Raw genomic sequence first — 24,276 nt, 5'->3', positions numbered from 1 at the left:
TGATCATTCAGAAGGGAATTATATGTGAAAAATTCCAAATACTAAATGGATGCGTGCCTCCAACATAGCTAATGAAAAGCTAAGGAATTATTTGTAACTGAGAGGAGAAGGGTTGTCACTGAAAGAAGTAATAGACCACCCTGTCAAATTCATTTTATCCTCTGTGTTGGGCAATTGTTTTAATCAGCTGAACCTTTATTGACATTTCTTTATTGACAGAGCTCCGGTAGGAGAAATTTTTCTTTCTTGTCTGCTTAGAGACTCCTACTTGATCTAAAGAGAGAATGCAGTCTGTGGTTTCATGGGCATGCATGAAGACTTCTCTTAATAACCCAAGTTACGATCTTTTGACATTTATTTCCTACCTCTCTCCTTCTTGCCTTGATTTGTTTATAATTGTCTGCATCACTCCCAAAACCAGATTAACTCTATAAAATCATAATTTGTAGGCTTGATCCACACAGCTCTTTGCAGACTCCAGCCTTTCTTGGTTTGATCTCTTTTCAAGTTTTCTGGTCTTTAAGTAAGTGAAAGTATTCAGAGCAAAAAAAGCGAGCAAGTAAATGCTGCAACTTCAGAAATTTTCCTTTACGTAAGCCTGGTTTACACCTGTAAACTGCGAGGGTGGAGGGTCACTCTGGGTTTGTTCAGCACCTAGGAGAATTAATCCTCCCCCCAGTCTCACTTGTGGCCTTTAGTCTGTATGAGAATACAAGTGGTGTCACACATAATAATGACTACCAATTTGCTTTCCTGCTGTTAGATGTGCCTTTAGTTCTGCTGGCCTCTACCTCTGAATTTCCTGCAACACAGTAACCTTGAGCTTGGCCAGCAAGGGCTGGAGGTCATTGTAGATCTGAACTAGGGAAGTTTCCTCAACAACAACAGGAGAAATCACATGCCCAAGCCCCCACCGTGAGTTTGTCAATGCAGCAGCACAGCACTATGCCAATGGAAAATGGGGTGGGTCTCACACAGTCAGTTGTTCAGGCTTTATAGCCAGCCACAGGGCAATTTCATGCTCACAGCAACCTTTGAGGCATAGAGGCACACTGGAACTGTGAGTCGTGGGACCGTTTTCCAGCTCAGAGGCCCAGATGCGCACTGCAGTCACATCCTGGTTGCTTGACAGGATGCAGCCTGGATGTGTAATGGTCTGCCTTCTCTTCCCTGCCATGCTTCCAGCTTTCCATTCAAAAGAAAACTGGGACTGAGGGCAGGGGAGTGGGTGTTGTGGTGGACTACTGGTTTAGACAGCCATAGTGTGTCTTACAGTTCACCTCAGACTAGTAACAACACATTGCAAAGCTTGGCCTGGCACAGTAGAATCGCTGTGGGATGGGCTGTTGCCAACTTCTGAGCACCTGAGACATGCAGACTTGGACTACGGTGGTGCTTGTGAACCAAATTTCCTTTCCCAGAGAACCACCACGAGGCAACTTCAAGCACCGTTTGTTTTACAGCTACACACTACCAGCAGGGATGAGTTAAGGTGTAATTATTTTGGGAGAGAGAGCGAGCTGTTTGGGCCAGTACTGACTGATCTGGATGCCTAGTTCTAGGACTTAAGTGGGTCTCTCTGTACAAATGCCTAATCAGTTTCAAAATACGAAACAACTTAATGTTTCCTTCTCATTTGGTCATAGCTTTATTTTTGCCCCTGTTAACCCAGAATCACATCTTGGCAGCTTGAGTTCATTTATCTTTGAACTGATGGGCCACAGCTGTATGAACTTGGCTGAGGGTAGGTGAAAGCTGCAGCCTATTTCAAAACATTATCTACTTGATGTAAGCAGAAATAGGAGCTCAAGTGGGCTGTTAGATGTGTGTATTGCTGAATGGTTAGAAGAATTGTGCTGTGAAAATATCTGAAATCAGAAACAGTATCTGGGTTAAGATACAGGTTTTGTGACAGCCAGAGGCTACTAGTTGAAAGCCAGGTCTGGCAGAAGTCAGTAGCAAAGCTTTCGTTGATTTTGCTGGATCAGGATTTCATCTGTGGAGTGCAAATGAGGAGCCAATGGAACGGCAGTAGCAGAAATGGCAGTAAAAGAGTTGTGGTAAAGTTGGGTATGATGCTGGATGTTTTTTTCCTAACATCTTCTCACTTTGCAGGATAGGGACCTGTCTTACGGGTTTATGTGCTCCGCCGGGTCCCAGCTGCTGTGCCATGGAGGCAGGAAAGCCTTTGAGGCACAGAGCTGCCCACACCAACTACCCAGAAGACAGAAAAAGAAATTTGTCCTCTTTCCTGGGAACCAGTGGTTCTCAAAACAAATGAACACTCGCTTGGTTTGCTTTTGCTTAAACAGAGATTCAGGCTTGAATCAGAATTAGTCAAAGCAAAAGCTGTTTGCTCTTTGATCATTAATCTTTAACAGGAACCTGAAAACAGTGGATGGTAGGGATAATGCTCTAGCAGAGATGGTGCATTAGTCTGCCTCCAGGGTCTGAGATAGGCTGATGTATTTGAGTGTTAACTCCTTGATCTCAGGGAAAAATATTGCTGCAGACTGTAGGAAAAGGATCTGGTTAGCCATATTTACAAATAAGCCTTCTAAGAGGAGACAATAGATTTGCCAATCTTTTTTTTTTTTTTAAAGGCCTGTCATCATTGGTGCAGTTCAGTCCTATAATGGGACTGTTAGAAGAATTAGGATTTTCTTTTTTAAGTAGGGGATCTGTGAAGGGAAGGAGGAGTTGCTGTCTTTTATTGCTTTCCGTTTGGAGTAGTTACTTGAGCTTGATTTGCTTCCCAAATTTTCAGGCTCCATCACACTTAGGGCATGCCTACCACAGCATCAGTGTTTAACTGCAGCGTAGCAACTTTATTTAAACTCTTAACAAGGATGAAGTAACAGCAAGACAGACTTCAGGAAGGCCAGTCAAGTCTAGTCACGGGCTTGAGCAAGCTTGTTAGACCACACTGCAGCTGGCATCCCAATGACTTGGAGCTAGATGAGTCTGCTGGTGTAGCATTCCCTTCTCCAATTGCATTTTAAATAAGAAACATCTTGTGGATCCTTCTGCAAAGTCCTGATGTATAACAGGGCACTCCACATGCTGGACAGGTCCAGAATTGCTCCTTTTTCAGGGCTCTCCAGTGGCCCAAGATCACCCTGAAGTTTTTGGCTCTGTGCTTTTTAAGCAAATGAAACCCAAACCCACGCAGGAAGCTCTGCACAAAAAGCTCATTTTCATGCTGGCATGTTCCAGGGGCTGGTGTGGTCCCATCACTGGCTAAAGGAGGTAGATGGAGGGACAGAAAGGGAAGAAAAGGAGAGCCTGATATGGGGAGGTTTGAATTTGAGTGCCAGGTGGGTGATTGACAGCTGGCAGAGGGAAAAGTAGGGAAAGAGATGTCTCTCAGCTATACCAGTGTCCCTCAGACCTCACCAGCAAGGGATACTGAGAGGGGAACAGAGCAGGAAAGCTGGTGTGGTAAGAGTTAGTAACTGCAAAACCTGCACAAAAACACCCACTTGGTGCCACAAGGGAGAAGGATATGGCAGAAGTACAGGCTGGGCTTGGACAAGCAGACAGGAGGTGCCACCCCTGTACTGCCCTGGTTTGTCACACTTGCTTTACTGAGCACTGCTAGCCTGGGCAGGCTGGCACCTCCTACCAAACGATGGGTCATGCCTCTGTCTTAGCACCATTTCCTCGTGTTGTGCTTACAGCAACACTCAGAGCCTCCCCTCCCCCTGAACACTGCGTTAAGCTTTTCCCTTCCCGAGCAAAGAATGGATACTAACCTATGCCCAAGTGCCACAGCTTTAGCTCTGCGGCTTAGCTCTGCCTTCAGCCCCGGCACAGCATGATCCTGCCGACTATGTATGTTCTCAGGTTGCTAAATCCGCTCTTTGAAGAGGCTCAGGCAGCACCAGGGCTCGCAGTGTCACAGCTCTGCTAGCTTGCCCAGTGCATCCAGCTCACCCTGCCTTATCCCTCTCAGCCCCTTACTGTGACTCCTTGTGCCTCCCTCCCACCTGGTCAGGCAGCTGGGGAGGGCTGCTTGCCCCTGAGGAGGGACCAGGCTGGACGACTTCCATCATGGCCATCCTGTGGACCATTGGAGGTGCTCAGCTGTGTGCACCTGCACAGTGCCCAGTTCCCAGTCCCCTTGGGTCCCTCCAGCAAAGCCCTTCCAGCCCACAGCTTGCTCCTGGTTCACCTGGACACCTCATCAGCCACTGCCATGAGGCTCTGCCAGTGTTGTGCTATGGTACACAAACCCATGCAGTGAAGAAGCCAAACCTGGACTGCAGGGCAGGCAGGACTTCTCTGTCTCCTCTCTAGACCTCTCTGCACACGTAGGTGGCATTTCACATCGATACTATAAATTCAGCGCTCCCTTCCACTCCGTGTTCTAAGCACCAGCTCAGTGTTTGCACAGGGCAGGATGCCTCCACTACCCTCTCCACCAGAAAAATAATTGTCCAGAATCAGAGCATATGGTGATGTGTCCCACTGGCTGCCTCCAACCACTGTCATGCCTGATCAAGGGCCCCAACACCTGCTTCCTTGGAAAGGCATGAGAAGGTGAAGTATCCCTGTCCTGAAATCAGTATTGCTCTAGAGCACCCCCACAAATATGTCGCAGGCTGGCAAAGAAGAAAGATCCTTCTTGGGGCCATATGTATTTTGAAAGTTGTGGATGGGGGAGAACAGCTTGGATTTCTTGGGACTTTCTTGAAGGAATGACTTCTCTTTTGTAAATAATTTCTTACTTCGTGGTACCCCTATCTTCCTGCCCACACAACAGTGGTCTGCTTTACTCACTAGTCATCTCCTGACTGTCACGTAGACTGTGAGCTGATCTCCATGACCAAGGGTCTGTGCTCCTGGCCCGCACTGTCCTCACCCTGATCTTTCATTAGAGAGTCAGAATATGAATACTTCCATTTCACAACCCAGTATCTCACAGGTAGGAAAAATGTAAGAGGAAGAGCAGGCACATTTTCCTTGCCTCATTTCCACCAGTTACTGGTAGTTCTATCTCCCTTTATTATGCTAAATAATTTCTCTTCACTCTTCAAATATTTGAAGGCCAGGATCCTGCTCCTAGTCAGTCATCCCTTAGGCAAACTAGATTTTGCTTTTGTAATGTTTTTTCTGCATAGTAGCTCCAGCCTCCTAATCACCTTTGTTGATGTTCTTTGAGCTGTTTCCCAGTCACCACAATTTTTCTGGTAATGGGGTTACTCAAAGTGAGCGCAATATTCCAGGCACAGGAACCCTGTGTGTCCCGTTGCATCTGTGATGTTGCCCTCAGGTGGTTACCCCAGAGAGAAGATGCAGCTTTAAAAAAACCATCCAGTGTCTTCAGGACAGAGATTTGCAACCGCATGAGAGCTGTGGAATGGATAACTCTGCACTCTTTTAAGTGATGCCTTTGTGCCAGAAACCAGGATTACACTGGCTTTTTCTGGCTCTCCATCCTGAGCTCTAACTCTCCGTGTTTAAAGTGTATTTCACCATGTGGATGCTGCTGTGCTTAAAGAGCAGCAGGAATAATCTCAGCTTCAGTGAGCCACACAAACCTGAATGGAAATCCTAAAACAAGAGGCACAAGAACTGACGGATTTTCACCATCACCAACTTTATTAATACTAATTTTATGATTACAGCTACTTGCCTTGGTGACATTTTTCAGCAATTCTTTTTATCTCAGAATTCTATGCATCATAAAATTACATTTCCTTTCTTTATTACATCAGGTGTTGTGTAACTCCCAGATTATAATCCATGTCAAGTCATGAAGGGTGTTCAGCAGGTGACAAGAGACTTTATTAAAGGTCAAATTAGATATTCATTATGTTAGTCTCTCCCCTGACTCAACTCTTCATAAAGCTAAACTGTCCTGCTCACTCATTCCCTTCTCCCATTACAGCCTCCACTGTCCCAGTGATTATGGTGCCAGGTTTTTTTCTGCCTTTTCTATTCCTCTCTGCCCTTTTGTTATGGAAGTGACCATACTTAACACTGATTTCAAAGTGGGGATGCATAGCTGATTTATTTTGGAATTGTTACGGTGATATATACATTCCTGACCTATTTAATACACGACATCTTATTTTGGCTTTGCTTTGCTCTGCACTGAGTTTTCTCTCTCAGCACTGTGCTGTCCACAGAGGTGCCTGGAGTTTTTCCCTGAAATCAGCTCTAACTCAGAATATTTCATTTAAATATTAGGTCAGTGAAATATTTTTTCCAGCTTCCCTTAACTTATATTGGCATACAGAGAGCTCCATCTGCAATCCCTTTGTGCCACTTACCCAACTTTTGGTTCATTCCTGCTCCCACTGAAGGCAAATGCCAAAACATGAATTAGATTTCAGAGCAGCAGCCTTTACTAGGGCCTTTTGAAGTTTTTCCCAGTCGTTCTCTATCTTACATAGATTTGGCTGCCTCACTAAACACTTCATCCTCTGGATGTGGTGCAAAAGCAAGTGGTGGTCTCGTCAATGGCACTAAGATTTCACCATTAAAACCAAATGAGCTGGACTCGATCATTCTTGGCTACCATATGTCTCAGCACTGATCATGGGGGATGTTCCTTCTGTGAGCCTTGCAACTCCTCTCACTGCAACACTGCTAAAATATAGGTGCTTTCTCCTATGTTTTCTTTCACAACTTCATTTTTGTTCCTTGCTTCCTGCAGAACCAGTGCTGGTGCAATCACTGGGTATGTCTATAGATGTGTCCTCTCAGTAACTTTTTGATCTGTTTGCTGATTTCACCAACTTCGGCAAGCAGACATTTCAAAATTAGTTCTGAAAGGTGTTTCTACACATTTCATGAAAAGTGATTTCTTTGGAAGTGCAGGGGTGATTTTATAAACATACCTAAAGGAAACAAAATCTTAGAACAATTCAATTGTTAGAAAGTTTTTGTGTTTGTACTTGCAAAATACAAATTCTTTGTATTTGCAGATAGTAGCTGTATTTTGCAAATACATGTAGGAAACAAGGCTTCATTAGTTACACTGCTTGTGGAACTGCTTATTAATCTTAGGCAAGGATTAATCCTGCAGCTGTTGCTGCCCAGTTTTCTTAACAGCCACTTGCAAAGGGCTTTATCCTTGTACCTTTGGGAAGGGCCAGTCAGTTACGTATCTGGGATTTTGCTTAGAGAAGTCTTTCCAAGAATGCTGAAAAGCTGGAGGAGAAAAAAAAATTACACTTACAGATTTGTTGATAGAATCTTGTTTACCATATTCAGAACAATATCTTAAAATACAATACCTAATTATTTTCCCAATTGTATTTGTGGGTCCTGATATAATGCTCAAGGTCCATAGTGCTGCTTTCTTTAGGTGAGATATCTGCAGTGCTGTTATTACATTATACTCAAACGTCCCTCGTTTTCCAGACTAGATGTTTTTAATGAAAAATGAAAATCATATCCTTATGTCAGAAGTTCAGCTGATTCAGTCTTCATTCTCTTAATGCCTCTGGACCTGATGAGTCTCCTCATATTACTGTTGTTGTTGTTGTTATACAATGTAGGCATAACAACTAATAATGGACAGTAGGAAAAACCATAGAGAAATAAATAATTTGGAAAGAAGGCCACAAATATTTCCAAACAGCTAACACAGTTCCCCAAAAGGGAGGTAATAACACACAGGATCATTGCAGAAAACTCTCCAAAATTTCCAGTGAACTGAATACATCATGAGACCAACATCTCAAAAACAGATCTCTTCTTGCATGTTTCTTCAGGCCTGCAAAGGGGAGCTCACACACTCCAGCAGCCCTTCAGCTGCCTGCCATACCGACTGTGGGAGCTCCATGAGCGCCTAATGCTCAGCTGATGGCACTGCAAAACGCATGCTTAGATTTGGGCTTCTCCTTTTCCCTCCGAAGCCCTTCGTTGTAAGAGCTAGTTTCAGGAAGGTGGCTGTGCAGAGCTACAGCAGAGCCGTGGGACAGAGACAACCCGCCCCACTCTGCAACACAGCTACCCCTCGCAGCCACTGAGCACTCATGCCCACCGAAAGCAAGAACAGGAGTTTTCCAGGGTAAGGATGGAGAAAAGCAGCTTGGGATCTGGCCTGTCGTAATAGCTACTGTTACAGGATCCTCAGCAGCAATCATTGTTATTGAGAAGGATGGAGATCGTTCTCTAGCATTTCTTTCTGCCTCAGCCAAATACTTCCTGTTAACTGCTTTTTTAGAGATTTTTTGTTAAACTAAATAAATCATTGAGTATAGACCCTCTACACATACTAATTTATATGCAGCCCTTTGTTGAAGATAAGGCCTTTGTTTCTGCCACCAATGCTTCTTCACTACATTAATGACAAATCACCCAGCATATTCTTTTCCATAAGACATTTATATCTATATTGTCCTACAAATCTTAAGACTAGTCCCTCTCTCAAGTACCTTTGGTCAGCTGCATCCTTTTTTAAAAAAAATGATTCTTGCTTTCTTTGCAAGATGATAATTTTACATGGCTTGGAGCAATGGTTGCTGGAGATATGCAATGCAATCCTAAGATTGTAAAACAACAAAAATGGGATAACTGAGCAGAGTTGAAAGTTATATCTGTACTGATTGTATGAAGTTCCCTTCTGTATAAGAAATTCCTCATGTCTGCTGGGCACCTGGGTTAGCTAAGCCAAGCCTGCAAGCCTCCACCACACTCACCTACCAAAACTCCACAGTGTGTCCAAGCCCAAAAGGGCTATCCTTCACATTACGTTCCAGGATTAACACTCCTAGCATGCAGCACAGCAGTACCCATATCCTAGAGCACAGAAAGGTCTTGTACACCCGACTTTCAGTCCATGGCCTGGCACACATGCAGGAGCTATCACATTTTGTGCATCCAGGGTCTGAGCACAAGCTTCCAGAGCCTGCTGCCTGCCTCCCATCACCAATATCCCCAAGATTATCCCTGGGGTATCAGTGACCTAAATACACTGGTTTGGATTTGAAAGTTGTTTTTGTTTTTGATGTTGCTGAGTCTCTAAAACCAGCACACGTAACAAACTGCCTATTTCCAAGCAGCGGTTGTGTAATTTTGCTCCCCACCCCCAGAGATGTTGCCTGCCATTCATTTAATGGGCTCAGTTTCACTGGGAAGTGCCTGGAGGAACCTTTTAGCTCCCTAATTAGCAACAGAAGGGGCCAGTCCTTGCCAGAGGTAGCAGTGAAACATTTGTGAGGTCTTCCGACAATAAGGGAGACAGAGAAGGGGCCATTTCCAGCTGGGAAAACAGTAACTTTTCTTCAGCATACAGTGCAGAACAGAGGACTAAAGAGATGTTAGGGGGAAGGTATATTCAGAAATGAGAATGGGCTTTCTGCGCAAGAAAGGAGCATTTGTGGAGGGGGAGGAAGAGGTTGGAGAGATTGTCCTGGGCTCTCCCAAGCTGTTCGTTGCTCCTGCAATCCGACTTTTATGTAATATACCATGGAGCAGCACAGAGGCCTCATGGACTGGCTACCGGTGAGGGCAGGAGCAAGGTGTTGCTGCCGTCTGCTCTCAGATGTTTGAGCTGGCTCTTGTTAGTAAGATTCAGGAATTAACAGCTTGGAGGTGCTTAGGAGCTCAGTGTTTCCTCCAGGGCCGTGATCACTGAGGCTGAGCACAGAGCCTGCCATTCAGTGCCAGAGTAGACTTTGGTACCAAACAAATCTCCCACCAACCAGCTGAATGTCCTGAGACCTCACTGGAAAGGTGAAAACTTTGCTTGTCCATTGCAAGTAGGGCGATGTGCTGGGGGCTTTTCCTTAACCCCAAGGACACAGCCACACGTGGTAAGATCTCCAATTTTTCCCATCTAATCCCATCTCTGGGCATGGCTTTTTTCATGCAATACCAGTTGGAAAGAGTTGCATGTGCATGGACAGTCCCAGCTTGGACCTGTTGGACCATGGGGACCATTTTCCTTCAGAAGTCATGCAGGGAAATACAGCATTCAGTGTCTTTGGCCTGTAGGAGCAAAGATACAGCATAACACATGAAATCCTTGTTAGCCTTAGGACCTTCCTTAAAAGCAAAGGAAGAACATAACGTTCAAAGACAGAGTGATGCCATGGGGCAAGCAGGGTTTCGGGAACCTGGAAGAGCACAGGAGAGATCTGAAGCTTCCAGTTGTCCTGCCCTGCAACATCACTGGCCAGCAGCTCACTGGTAGTGGCCACCGACCAGAAAAAAAGAAGAGAGCTGGTCCCTGGTATAAGTCAGGAGACCATATTCACAAAGATCCCCTGTTAATGAGCACCATTTGCTTTCTAGTAATGCTTAAGACAGTGAACCTGATTTTGTGCATGCAAAAGGAAAATTACGCAGCAATGCCTTCATGCTGTAAGATGATGACTTGATGATCTTAAAAGGTCTTTTCCAACCTCAACAATTCTATGAATCTTATGATTCTGTGAAGGGCAGTGCATTACAGTTGGGGCCATATATCCCAGCAAGGGCCTTGCAACGGCTCTAAAGGTCAGAATAATCATTTCCAAGTTGCCACAGCATCTCAAGCTATAAAAGAGCTACATTCAAAGGTTTTGTGCTCCATTCTTACCCCTGTTCAATAGCCCATTTCATAATGAGAAGTCACCAGCTTTCCTCCCCGTGTTTCAGGTTTCAGTATTAATGGCATTGATGAGGCTTGGATTATGATTACGTGAAACTGGCAACGAGAAACACATAAAGTCCAAAATAGAAAAAAGCCCAAATAGAAAAAAAAGTTGTATTACTGGTGCTGCGAGCTCCTCTTTCCCACAAGAGGGCACCCAGTATTTGCAGAACTACTGCTTGGCCTTTGGGTGCTTTCTCCAGCAGCAGGTCACACTGTACCAGCAGTAGCGAACGGTCCGGGAGAGCTGGCAGGTTGTGTTGTGTTTGGCTCCTCCTGCTTGTATCCAGCGGTTAAACCAGCTGAAAAAATACATTACGGTAACATTTCCATGTCTGTATTTTCTATCATTGCTGCAGGGGTGATCCTGCAGATCAGTGACAAGAGCAAGAGAAAAGCATAGGAAACAAGCTTTCTGTTAGTATGTGATTTGTGCAATGGGAACATATGAAAGCCCTTTATAAAATGATGCCTGTCACACAGGGACTGTGGGATGGCAGCATTTGGAAGTTTAGACAGAGGTGCAATAGTGAGATTCAGTGTATCAAATTTTATTCTCTCTCCTTTTGGTTTTGTTTTGTTTTTTTTCCCATGCCAGAGTAGCAGCTGAACCAGCAAAAGCACAGCGCTGGGACAGAGGTAGAATTTTTTCTAATAGTGCTCCGAAGGGGCTTTTTAAAAATGGGTTTGCTAAGACGTCTGCCATTAAGAATAAGGGATCCTGCCCCAATGCAGGGAGATGCTCTGAGACATTTTTGCAGGTCCTTTCCTGTGGGATTCCCCTTTCCATTTATGAGACATGCATCAAAATCTCGTGGGAGGCAGCCTTGCTGTCTCCAGCAAGCAGTTTCTGCCTGAATTTGTGCATTTTGGCCTCGAGAGGTTGTAAGAGAGGAGGGGAAAAACCCCTTGCTTTCCACTGCTGCTGCATCCCAGGATGGAATTTCCTCTGGGAACCCTTTGATCTCTGCTCACCAGCACTCACACAAAACTCCTGCACATACCCTGCATTTCAGTAGATGGGATCCTGGCATCCCAGCTGTTTCAGATTTATCGGGGGTGAAGGTGGTGGTGAGGTTTTGCCTTTTAGCCCCAGGGTATTAGTGGCCTTGGTGTGTCACCTTGTATCTTAAGTAAAAGCCATTCTGACTTTCCCAAGCTTTTTATACAGAAAGCAGCAACTTCTGTCTTTTCTTTGTAGCTGTAACTAGCTCTGCTGGCTCTTCTCCCACATTCCTGGTATAGATAAATTCACTCACAGCTGTTTAAGCCAGTCCTTCCTCCACCAGCCTTTATGCTTTTTCCCAGTGCTAAGTAAGAAACAGAATTTCCTCGAGGTCTCTTTTGTCTACTGAAGACATCACAGCCTGCAGTACCTCAACCTGGCTCTTTACAGGGTCCTCAGCTACCTTCCACATGGGTTGTAGTTCTTTCCCCTTGTTGCTAATAATTCTCTTGTCTTCTGACTATAGTCCCTCTGCAATCAGTGATATCATCTTCCAAGAGGCCTCAAAAGAGCTGGTTTTGTTTGGGAAATAGAACCTTAAAGCTAAGTAATCCCAGACGGATGTAACCAGAAATAGCTGTGGTGTAGCAATAAACTGAACTTTGACCAAATGAAGGATTTACAAGCTTTTCTTCCTGATGACTCTTTTTTGATGGCACAGTGGCTGCATACGAAGTCACGGTATGAGACCTAACCATCACAGAGCTCACTGGTGGTGGTACTTCGCTTAGAGCGTTGCATGGATATAGGAATCATTTTCTCTCACAGTAAGATGTAGTTATTCCTGGACTGAAGCACAGCAAGGACACAATTTAGGAAAGAGAAGCCTTTACCTAGTAAGATTTTACTAACCATGAAGGAAATTAAGTCTAAAAATGAGCTAAAACAAAGCATTGATTTCTGTGGAAAATGAAAAGCAACTTTTCCTTTTTTGTTTGGGCTGCTGCAGATCACAGGTGCACATGGAATAGAGCCACACGATGCACAGGTCAGAAGGGGCACATGGAGGTCAGCTCATCGCAGCTTCTGCTCAGAGCAGGTCCAGGTAGATCAGGTTGCTCAGTGCCTTGTTCCTGTCAAATTTTGATTGCCTTTAAGGATGGAGATCCCACATCCTCTCTGGGCCCCTGTCCCAGTGTCTGAATACCTCCATGGTGAACTAATTTTTCCTCACATCTAACCAGAATTTCCCTCCTTGCAATTTGCGTCCATTGCCTTTTGTTCTTGGTCCATTTTTCCTACACTCTCCACTAGGTAGATGTAGACAGCAGTAAGACCCCACCTTTTGCCTTCTCTCCTCCAGGCTGAACAAGCCCAGGTCTCTCTGTCTCTCCTTGTACACCACATGGCTCCAGCCCCCCAGCAGCCTGGTGGCCCTGACCACCAAGGGTGGGCAGCCTCACTCCAGCCTTTCCTCTGCCAGCAAGGCCAGAACTGGACATGGCACTCCAGATGTGGTCCCACAAGTGCTGAAGAGAGCGAAGGATCACCTCGCTCAGCCTGCTGGCTAACACGCTTGCTGTCTAGCCCTGTACGCACTGGCCTTTGCTGCACCTTGTTGACTCAGGCTCAGCTGAGGACCTCAGGCCAGGCTCTGCAGAGCTGCTTTCTGTGCATCTGGCGTCCAGCCTGTGCTGATGCACGGAGCTATTCCCTCCCCGTGCAGGACTTGGCATTTGTCTCTTGCTGAACTTAATCTGCAAGTGCACGCTTAGGCAATAGGTGGCACTGATGGTTGGTGTAGCTTGCATTGTCACCAAGAGAGTGTCGCTGCGGAAGAGAAAGCCAGCGGAGGAGACACCTGGGTTGTTTCGCTGGGAGCTGTGGCTAGGCGAGGAGGAGCGGACATGTGGCAGGAGATGCTTCCAAACGCCTGGTGAGATCTCTTTGGCACAGGGAGGAGGGACTCTAAACAGGGGTCCCCAGGGTTGGGGCAGGAGAAAGGCCCTGTGGGGTCCACCAGGCCATCGGTGGGTGGGAGCATGCAGCTGAGCTTCCCTGAGCATGGGTAGGGAGGAGGCTTTATAAGACTGAGCCTTGTTCTGTGCCACTCAGAGAGCTGTTTCTGGGACATGCTTGCTTTGTTAGCAGTGCCGAGTTTGTGCTGTTGCCGTGATAACTGGTTTCATGCCTCTGACTCACTAAACTCCAGGATGTAAGTGCAGGGGGTTGTTATTACTTGTTGCATAAGCTACTTAGCCTCCAGGGAGGTGGAGGCTGACACTGTTTACTCTTAGGAGCTCTTGGTCTTCTTTGTCTGGGAGTGGTTTCAGGAGATACTTCCTTAAAAATCACATAGACTGTCTCAGAGATCAATTACCCAATTGCCTTCACTACTGCTGGGGTGTCCAGTACAGGCACTGTGTTCTGCATCACAGGTAGCAGTGGGAAAGGGTACTAGGCAAAAAGAAACACCCAGTGAACTTGGTTTTTCATGGAGTTTCCTGTCCTTTTTATTTTTTTTTTGTCTCAAGGCATCATAATTATGACACCAAACAGCTCCCTCATCTAGCTGCCTTCCACAAGGCAGAGTAACAAGACTTTCTCTGTTGCTTCTAAGTTTTTGGTAGATTTTAGATTCTGCTTTTCTTGCAAGAGAATCTACCAGGCTAAAAGAGAACCAAAGAGGATATTTTCTTTTTCTTGCGGGCAGATGAGACCTAAAAGCTTGGTATCCAGTCAGGAGTAGTTGGAAGTAGCAAAGGTACAGCAGCTCACTGAACCTGAACAGGGAAGGGTCCCACAAGCTGCTCCTCATGCCAGCCCTGGGCAGGATGAGTACCACGTGGCTGGCAGCAGAGTAACCCTTGAGCTTGGAAGTCCCCTGCCAAGGCTGGGCCCCTATCGCTACACAGCTGCCAAAATAAACTATTTACTTGGCTGAAGTAACACAGCCCTCTGTAGGATGAAACACCGCAAGGACACCTACCCAGTTGTTCAGTGCCTTTTATCTAAATTGTGCTGAAGAAGAGAATATTATGGTGACAAACTATCTAGCTAAAACACAGCCCAGAAACACTGTCTCTGTTGCCAGCCAGCTGAACAGCTTGTGATCCCATGGCTGCGCAGTAAATGGTGCTGGCAGGGGATGTTCCTTGCACCATCCCCAAGGGATGGTACCATTCAGACAACACTGTCAGACTAAGAATCTTTCCCACCCCACCCCCACCCCCATTTTCTAGGGATGGCATCTTGTCCCGGATCAGGTAAGTGAAATAGCTGCTCTGTGCTGAGGAGTTCACTTTTTATTAGCACCTGGGTTGGGGCACAGCATAGTCCCTTCCATACCCTGTATGACAAAAAATCTTCATTCACAGTCTTCTTTGAGCCCCCTGCAATAGCCCCAGACAGCTCTGCTAATCCCCAAGGGAAGCTGGAGAGCTTGAGGCACAGGTCAGAGGGATGGGAAGGGACACTACATTTAGGACTGATTGCTGAAGGGTTTGAACGGTTTTAAAACATTGCTGTCTGCCTGTTACATCCAGCTCTGGTGCCTTAGCTCCCACACCTCAAGAAAGTCTGAAACTTTGCTGTCTAGGTAAGAAAAAGAGGCACCAGACAGACAAGTTGAGACCTTTACCTATGGACAGCTATGGTGGAGGGCTAGCGTTGCCCTAAAAGATGACTGAATCTGTAGGGGAGCTATGTATATAGCACAGTCAAGGGGCATGTCTAGCACATCCAGCTGTCTCCAGCAGCTGAAAACTCTTGTCTCTGCTCCTCAGCCCACTCTGTGCAGTTTTTATTCCTGAAGCTGTCCAGGTGCTACTATCCCATTCACTTCAGTACCTGCCTTAAAACAGATAGATCCATATCCTACTGATCCTTGTCTCCCAGGGCACACCTGGTTCGTAAGGAGTGGGACAGAGAAGCCTTGTGATTAACAAGTCCTGATCAGCAAAGGCTTAAGGTCCCTAAGAAACACTGGTAGATGTAACCCTGCCACAAATCCTGCCTGCGATCTTCAAAAATAACAGAAACAGCCAGCCCCTGCTGACTGCATGGGGTTTGTTACTCACATCCAACCAATGTGACTACAAGCCTCAGCATAGTCCCTTTACCCTTGACACTTCTGTTGGGCGCAAACAATTTTATGCCTCCCCAGGTCATTTGAATGTTCTCAGAGGAATGCAGTCCTGGTCCCTGTGGCCGCTCTGAGCGTTGGAGGGATGCTGGTTTACTGGCTGAGGTCTAGACACAAGATCAAGACTATTGAAATGGGCAATGGATGGTGGGGCTCAGATGAAAGACCTCTAAAAGGGAAAGAAGATGAAAGTATCTGTCCCTTCAAGATTGAAACATCTGACAAAGAACTTGAGGTACCCGTGGCTGGGAGGTAAGGAGGGGCAGAAAGTTGCAAGGTGGAGCCAGTTCATCACCCACCTTACTGCTTTGAGGTGAGTGATGTCTTGGGGGCAATAGCCAGCGCAGGTCCGTTAGATGATGCTCTGGCTCACTGCCCTTTATGAATGGGATTTGAGCTCAGATTCACTGCAATGTCTTTATGCTTTCTGAGACCACAGACTCTCAATGCAACCTGGGGCTGCTCCTGCAGAAAGGCCATGCTTTGAGCAGCAGAATTTGACAGCAGGTCTGCAGTGGTGGAATGGGGTGGGAGGGCACCGGGATAGCAAAGGCACCAGTAGGGCAGGACTGAGGGGCTTCCACAGAGGACAGGGTTGGAAGGGTGAAGAAGGATGGGGTCCTTCTTCCTTCTGTCCCTACAAGCCTGTCACTAATTATCTGGCCAACTAGCAGTCGGTAGCACAGGCTAAGCTGCTTGTTCTTCTCTCAGCTGGCAGTGCTGGCAAGTTCCTAGTGCCAAAAACCCTAAAGCGAGTTAGCAGTAAGGCAAGCGTAGAACCCACTACTCCTGAGTGCCCTAGGGGAACTGCTAATCTGTAGAAAAATATATTCTCCATATAAATGATTCAGGAAGTTATACAGAGTATGGCAGTGCTTCAGGAGGGCTTGTGGTGTCCCAGAGAGAGACACAGAAGCCGGTGGAGCCAGAAGAGCCTGTTCATGCCTGCCTTAGCATAGGGCACATGCAGGCATCTGGCCAGCCTTGCAAGAGCTCCTGTCCGCAGGACCCGCATCGCCGCCTGGAGCAGGCCCGCTACACACCGCAGCTGGAAGGGGCTGCCTTCCGCTACGGCTTCAACTCCATCTACCTGCAGAAGGTGGTGGCCTTCTGGAGGAACCAGTTTGACTGGCGCAAGCAAGTGGAAATCCTGAACAAATATCCCCATTTCCGAACCACCATTGAAGGTGAGGAAGTCTCTGTGGCTTGAGCAGGTCTCACTCTGAAATGCACAGAGAGAATGGGGGGCTTTAAGAGGTTACTATATTAAGACAACAGTATGCATAACAGCTTAATGAAGGATCAGTAGTGGAGGCTATGTTATTAATAACCCTCTATAGATTAAGGTCATTGCACAGTGGTGATAAGATTAGATCTGCTTGAAGATGGGCTTCATCTGGCTCTGAACCTGCACGAAATAACAATGAGGTTTTCTTCTGCTATTGCCTTGAAGCCACCTTTGAAAACTGTAAAATTTACCCAGGCCCTGAGGTTGGAATATCCACCACCACCACCCAGTTTAGCCAGACTTTAGATAAGTGATCTGCAGGTTAAACTTACATCCTGCGCTTACTTTTTCCATGTTTCTCTTTTTATCACCCACACATTTTGTAATTTAGTCATGTTTTTGCACGTGTCTTAGCTGCATTATGCTATTCATTGAAGTGCAGCTGTACTTATATACTGTAAGACCAATTTCTCAGGAGGTGGATGCTCAGTCTCCTGTGACCCCAGTAACTGGGACTGGGATCAATACCTCTGTCTGTAAGTAAAAGATGAGACACAGGTAAAATACCAGGCATGTCCTTTCAGCTAGGCATCTTCTTGCCATGGGTGGATTGTGTACCTTCTGCTGTGAATGCTAATCACAGTTTTGCCACCCTCCTTCTTCAGAGTTCGGAACAGAAACTGTGATGGAACTAAGGCTTTAATTTATCTGTCTGGATGTGTGGCAGGGATTGATATCCATTTTATCCACGTGAAGCCCTCCTATGTCCCTCACGGTCGAGCTGTTCAACCTCTGCTGATGGTCCACGGCTGGCCTGGCTCCTTCTACGAGTTCTACAAGACTATCGCTCTACTCACAGAGCCAGCTGAGCATGGCCTGAATGAGGGTGACATGGTGTTTGAGGTCATCTGCCCATCCATCCCAGGATATGGCTTCTCTGAGGCACCACACCAGAAAGGTGAGCGATGAAAAGGCGCTGTTGGAATTGCCAGGTTCTTGGAGCCTCAGTCATCCCTGGCCCTCACCAGGGAATGCAGTTTGTGAATGCAGATGCTTGGCTCTGCACTAACACCCATGTGGCTGAGGCTCTGGGGCTGCCTGTGGAGATCTGGAAGGTAATGGTAGCTGGAAACCAGGTCTGCTTTCCACTCTATCCACTTTCCACTGAATTTCCATCTTGTGTTCACTGTATTGCCAAGGAGCAAGGCAGAGCAGCATACTCATGTGCCTCTGTCAGACCATGATCTTTGGCCAGGGGATGATACACCAAGACAAACAGGTTTCCTCTCTTTCTGTTTACCTACAGGCTTTGACAGCAAAGCAACTGCTCGGAAATTTCATAAGCTGATGAATAGATTGGGCTCCAAAGAATACTACCTACAGGGAGAAGACTGGGGATCTCTTATTACCACAAACATGGCCCAGATGCTGCCACAGTGAGTAGCAAAGGGAATCAGTGCAGAGAAGGTTTCTCCAGTTCTTACCCTACCTTCTGGCTCCACGGTCTGGGTCCTGCCTTCTGTTTGCCCTGCCTCTCATCACCTTCTGCTTTGTTTTCTCCAGGGGTATCCCCACCCCTGTGCATTCAGTCATATTCATGCGCTTTGCATTGATAGTGGTATTTGCATTCTCACGCTTTCTAAATTTCATAGAATCATAGAAGCATTTAGGCTGGAAAAGACCTTTAAGATCATTGAGTCCAACCATAAACGTAACACTGCCAAGTCCACTGCTAAACCAGGTCCCTAAGTGCCACATCTACACACCTTTTAAATACCTCAACCACTTCCCTGGGCAGCCTGTTCCAATGCTTGACAACCCTTTTAGTGAAGAAATTTTTCCTAATATCCCATCTGAACCTCCCCTGGCACAACTTGAGGCTGTTTCCTCTCGTCCTATCACTTGTTACCTGGGAAAAAGTGACCAACACCCACCCTATTACAACCTCCTTTCCTGTAGTTTTAGAGAGCAAGAAGGTCTCCCCCAAGCCCCCTTTCCTCCAGACTAACAAGCCCAGTTGCCTCAGCTGTTTCTCATAGGACTTGTTCTCTAGACCCTTCACCAGCTCCGTTGCTCTTCTTTGGACACATCTTTCTTGTAGTGAGAGGCCCAAAACCGAACACAGTATTCAAGGTGCAGCCACACCAGTGCTGGGTACAGCATCACTGCCCTTGTCCTGCTGGCCACGCAATTTCTGACACAAGCCAGGATGCTGTTGGCCTCCCTTATCTAGGGAAGAGTTGTACAGAGAAAAATGGAGTGCTGTTTGGCTTCTCTTTCACTAGGCATGGAAGTAAGCTCTGCTGCATTTTGATTTGAGACCTCAAGGATCATCATTCTAAATCAGGAAGGAGATAAATTTAAAATTGGCAGGGAGAAAAGGAAGGAGCTCAGCCTTTCAGCAGCTGATCAGTACCATGAAGTATAGGACTTTCCTGGATGGAGATGGCACCAGCTGTACCATTTTTAACTCTCCCAATTTTTTTTTGAAATCACGATAAATGTGAAGGGCTTATGTATTTGGCTTAGTGAAATGCTTCTATTACAGCTCCCGTCAGACTTATTTTCTAGAAAATTTGGAAACAGAAAACTGCTTGATTTAACCTTCTATTCATTAACTTGATTTCAGATCTGTGAATCTTATCTTCGCTGGCAGAGAAGGTTTGAGAAGGATGATAACCGTGATGCTTGGGGCTTATATACCATGGCTCATAGGCTTTACTAGGGAAGATGTTCGACATATGTATCCTTTCATCCAGAAGAATATACATGAACTATTGCGAGAGTCTGGATACTTACACATCCAAGCCACCAAACCAGACACTGCAGGTAATGAACCTTCTCTATATCACTATGAACTTTGTATACTGACTGCTTAAGGCATATAAAAACATAGTTGAACAAAAGCCAACCATGTTTGAGAAGCAATGAATTCTGGTGACTGAATGCAAGACATGGGGACAAGAGCTGTGTAAAAGGAAGTGAAAAGGAACCACTTAAAAAAAGATGGAGACTACAAATATCACTTTTCAAGGTCTTTTAAATGGCATACCACTTCTCTATGGCAAAGAACCCCTTTGCAAAAAGCCTCTTAAAGTAAAGCACAGGACCCTGAAATTGAAGCTTCTAGAAATAAATGTGGGTGAAAACAAGAAAAATACGATAAGCAAGTGCAATGTGAAACTTGCAGAAAGGTAGACACAGCCATAATACCTGAAGCCAGAAGCAGGATGTAGTGGGACCAGTAGATAAGGAGTCTGAAGAAAGGTATGGCCATCTCAGAAAAGTTAAATGATTTATTTGTATAATATTATCAAAGATGATGGGGTATTCCTTTATTGAAATAAACCCTCATCAGGAAAGACAGCAGAGCTCTCTCAGACTGGCATCAGGTATGGAGACCATAGAAGGAATAGCACCCCATCCTGGCATTTAACTGGAAAAGAGGAAACTCAAAGTGAAACGTCAGCTAATGCCTAGTCTGTTGCTTGAACTGATTGCAGTATCAGAGAAATAAAAGGAGACAAACCAGATACCAGGTTGGGGTTTTTTGGGTTTTCTTTTCAAAAGCCAAACAATGAAGACAGCCCCCAGAAAAACAAAGACCAGTATGTCTAGTGTCTGACCAGAAAACTAGCAGAAATGTTTTTAAAAGGAGAATTGATTTACAGGTGATAATATCACAGGGAAATCATGCTTCAAATATCAGAGCTCTGGCAGGATCAAGAAGCTGTGGATCTAGTAATGGAACATATTTAATTTCCAAAAAAAGTTTTGTTGAGGTTTTTGGGTATAACATTCTCATACTCAAGGAGATTCAAATACAAGCAAAGCTTTTCAGCAGAGTACAAACCACAAAATGTGTCGCTGCGGTGAAGCTCTGCCAGCTGACTGTGGCAATTACTAGAGTCAGGAGGTTTTTATAGAATTTCCCCAGGACTTTTTTCAAAAAGGCACTTAATTAATGTCCTCTAGGTTTGCAGTGTATGTTCCCACAGGGACTGCAGCTTTTTCCTCAGGAGCTAGTACATACACCACGGGTCTGGGCAAAGGAGGTCTTCAAGAGCAACATCACTTACTCTTACATGCCACGTGGAGGGCATTTTGCTGCCTTTGAGGAACCAAAGCTTCTGGCACAAGACATCATGCACTTTGTCAGAAAGGTGGAACAGCTGTGAACATGCACTTTAGATACATATATAGAACAGAAGCAAGTTGTTCTGCCACCAGCAGAACCTTTACTTTGAGGGATCAAATAAATCCAATGTAATCACATAGAGAAAACAACATTTCATTTTGATAATCATTACAGTACTAAAATAGTTAATGACACTCTAAAGCTTTTCTAAAGAATAAAAGAAAAAACCCCAAATTAAGCAGCTTGCCTTCTTTCACTCCCGGCACCATATCATTGCTGCACTCATAGTTCAAGTGTCACAGAATACATAAACAGTTTACTGCAGTAACACTGCACTCATCTGGGGAAGAGAGTAGAAAGAAACCGGCCCCTTGATCCTTTAGAACTAAGGCTTCTGTTTAAAAGCTTCTTTAAACACTTGAGTGCTAGCGTCTGAAATATGCATTACAAGCAGCTTTGGTGGAAGTGTAAAGGGTTTTGTTCTCCTGAGCACAAACACTCCTACGTTCAAGTTATATTTCATTCAAGAGACCAGGAATTACATATTCAAGTGGGCAGCTGCACACAAGGCAGCTTTCTTCATTCTAACAGTTTTTCCCCCTATGGGTAGCTTTAGCAGCTGCTACGCTATGTAAACAGATGTTTAATGGATAATAAGGCAGAGACAGCATTCCTAGTGTGCTCCAAGCTCAAAAATACCAACTTAATTTTCTCTTAGTTCTTTATCATTCCATTCCAAATGGTAAAGTTAAAATATGCACCAAGCGTAGCAGGTTACTTCAACCTTTACCCTCATTTCAAATGATTCTTATCACACCATCGTGCAATTTTTGCTAGCAAGAAGCTGCAAGCAACCTTGCTACCAGTAGGCTCGAGTTTCTCTTCAAACGGGATAGAGCTGTTTGGAGCTGTTAAGCTCACTACATTACAGACACGTCTAAGTAGCTGACTGAAGGTTAAGTCCAGCAGACACCTAGCTTTGACACACTGTGCAAAGCTCTCAAGTGTTTCTCACCCTCCCTCCTTCTCCCATTCTGCACTAGACACCAGGCCAGAAGAAAGGGCTCGAGTTCTGCTCCCAAGTAATACGTTCTGACTTTGAACAGGAATTTGACAAGTAAAGATAGCGCTGAACTTGATCACACTCGCCTCACCGCCTCTTCACATTTCATAAACATTTAAGAGTCTAAGACTTAGAAGTAAAAGCAAGCAAGAAACTAACTTTTATTGTTGTTGTCTTAAGTGAGAACAAGCTAGCATATTGGGACAGGAGTCCTATGCAGGAGCGGGCTGGAAACTAATGAGAGAAACAACTAGGTATTGTGAAAGAGAATAGGAAAGATAAACATGGTTATCTAGTGTTTAATAGGTGTCTGCACGCTTGTAGAGATATATAGCTATGTAACTGCATGAATGATTCCTGCCCTGAGCCTGGTGGCGCATACAGCTGCGGTTTGTGTCCTGGCTCAGAGATGTAAATAGGGGCTTCTCTGTTTTGGTGAAAGTGTTTCTCTTTGCATAAAAAAAGAGGGAATGAAGGGAGTGACCCCAGAGGTATGTTCAGAGAAGGCATGCTATGTTTCGAACTTTTTGACTGAACCAGTTCTTGTTTGGTGTGCCCTTCCACCTATGTATAATGTTAATCCAAAAGAAGATGATATTGTTTACACTTTGAATGTCGATCATTGTCTTTCTGTTGATGCTAATGTAGTAGGAGGCTATGATTGGGAACGTATTGCAGCGGTTCTTCTCTTATCCGGAGTAACAGCAGGGAAAGCATTAAAGAGTTAAATCACCTTGTTTGGTATGCGGTTAAGCATGTGAGTCAAAATTGCGGCTGCTTTTTGTTGTTGGTTCAAGGACATGGCTGTGAGGATTTTGATGGTATGCGCTGCGTGGATTTTAGGCACCCCATTGCAGCAACATGTTATCAAAACCTGAGAAAAGGTCAGCCTTTTTGGCATCCATTCACTTAATTGGCAGTATTGTTTGTTTGCTATTACCTTGGTTGCTGTCATGTTTGCAAGGGCCCTGCAGAACATGGCAAACCTGGTACTAGCTGTTCAAAAACAAAAAGGGGAAATTGTAAAATTGTACGGAACAGAGACAGTGGGTTATTTTGCCATTGATAATGTGTCTTAGTTGCTTTTTTATTTGTTCTATTACTTATACCTTGTTTTTACTCGTTCGGTTTCAAAGGTTCTTTTTGTGCAACAGGAAGGGGGAGATGCAGGAGCGGAGCGGGCTGGAAACTAGGACCATGCGTGGCAATCCGTTAGCTGAGGGGAATGTGCTCGAGCTTGTCTAGACAACGATTAACATGATGAGGCATGTTTACAGAGCACAGGGGAGTGGGGGACAGATGGCGTCAAGGATGGTGCCAAGGAAAGGTAACACCTTTCTGTTAATTGACGGCAGTTAACCACCAATCAGGGATTGCCTAGTATGCAAGGCTTAGCTTCAAGAACCAATCTGTTTAAAACGCGCAGCTTCTGAAAGTGTATAAAAACGCGTGCTTCTGTACAATAACTTGACATTTGCTTGCATCAAGCTGCATCCCATCTCTTCATTCGCCGCAGGGGCGTGTGGGCTAACAGCAATTTCATGGGTGAAAAAGAAGGAAAGCACTGAGTCCATAACACAAATTAGTAATAAGCTATTTCTTCTTGCAGCTCCCATCACCTTTGGCTAATAACAATCTTTGACAGCAAAGTAACGATTAAAGTCCTCAGGACCAAATTTAACCCACTGACCAAGAAGTGGCAAATGAATCCGCTCTTGTGGCTGAAGTCAAGAATGGCCAGTGGTACCAAAGGGACCGCTGTTTCTGTGTGTTAGTTCTAGGGAATCATGCTCTGCATTTCAGTTATGGACTACGTATTGCTGGCTCTGCCCTGAGTTACGGATGATACACTAAAAACCTCACCTGTCCCACCATCAGGTAGTCATGGTCTTCTGGCACTCTCGCTGCACAGGGGGAGAGAAACCCAGATTCATTTCACTGAAGTAATGCAAAAGACAACCTCAGGAATGCCGAGAAGAATTTTTTGTGAAGTGGACATTTTTCTGGATTTTTCAGATTTGCATTCAGTATGCTTTACTTAAGTTTTAGCTGTTTACACTGAGCAACATAATTCTTAATAAATTATTACCAAGGGGAAAAAAAATGCAAAGCCTCTTGGGAAGACGACAGCATGAGGTTACTAGAATCGCAGGCCGTTAATTC

At 45.2% G+C, this 24,276-nt stretch overlaps 1 protein-coding gene across 3 annotated transcripts; it reads left to right on the top strand.

Moving 5' to 3' along the window:
* The first annotated feature begins 13,285 nt into the window (after positions 1-13,285).
* Positions 13,286-21,234, top strand: LOC130159909 (epoxide hydrolase 1-like). Of its 3 annotated transcripts, none has more exons than XM_056361967.1 (7): positions 13,294-13,476; positions 14,783-14,806; positions 15,706-15,919; positions 16,586-16,871; positions 17,640-17,870; positions 18,219-18,348; positions 19,542-21,234. In XM_056361967.1, the coding sequence occupies exons 1-7, from the start codon at positions 13,448-13,450 to the stop codon at positions 19,789-19,791; spliced, it is 1,164 nt and encodes a 387-aa protein (XP_056217942.1). In that variant the 5' UTR covers positions 13,294-13,447; the 3' UTR covers positions 19,792-21,234. The 3 variants fall into 3 exon arrangements, with proteins under 3 accessions (XP_056217944.1, XP_056217942.1, XP_056217945.1); XM_056361970.1 differs by having other exon boundaries at positions 13,367-13,476; positions 16,691-16,871; XM_056361969.1 differs by lacking the exon at positions 14,783-14,806 and having other exon boundaries at positions 13,286-13,476.
* Positions 21,235-24,276: the final 3,042 nt, after the last annotated feature.

Source organism: Falco biarmicus, chromosome 16, assembly GCF_023638135.1.
Source record: "Falco biarmicus isolate bFalBia1 chromosome 16, bFalBia1.pri, whole genome shotgun sequence".
Lineage (NCBI taxonomy): Eukaryota > Metazoa > Chordata > Aves > Falconiformes > Falconidae > Falco > Falco biarmicus.
Note: the sequence above shows the minus strand (reverse complement) of the source record. Positions and strands in the feature narration are given on the sequence as shown.

What these genes read in the sequence shown, in the direction of transcription:
- LOC130159909 (XM_056361967.1), top strand. Translation starts at nt 13,448, where the DNA reads ATGTGGCAGGAGATGCTTCCAAACGCCTG. An exon ending in CATCTGACAAAGAACTTGAG is followed by an intron (nt 15,920 to 16,585) that starts GTACCCGTGGCT and finishes GTGGTGTCCCAG; the next exon opens with AGAGAGACACAGAAGCCGGT. An exon ending in TGAGGCACCACACCAGAAAG is followed by an intron (nt 17,871 to 18,218) that starts GTGAGCGATGAA and finishes GTTTACCTACAG; the next exon opens with GCTTTGACAGCAAAGCAACT.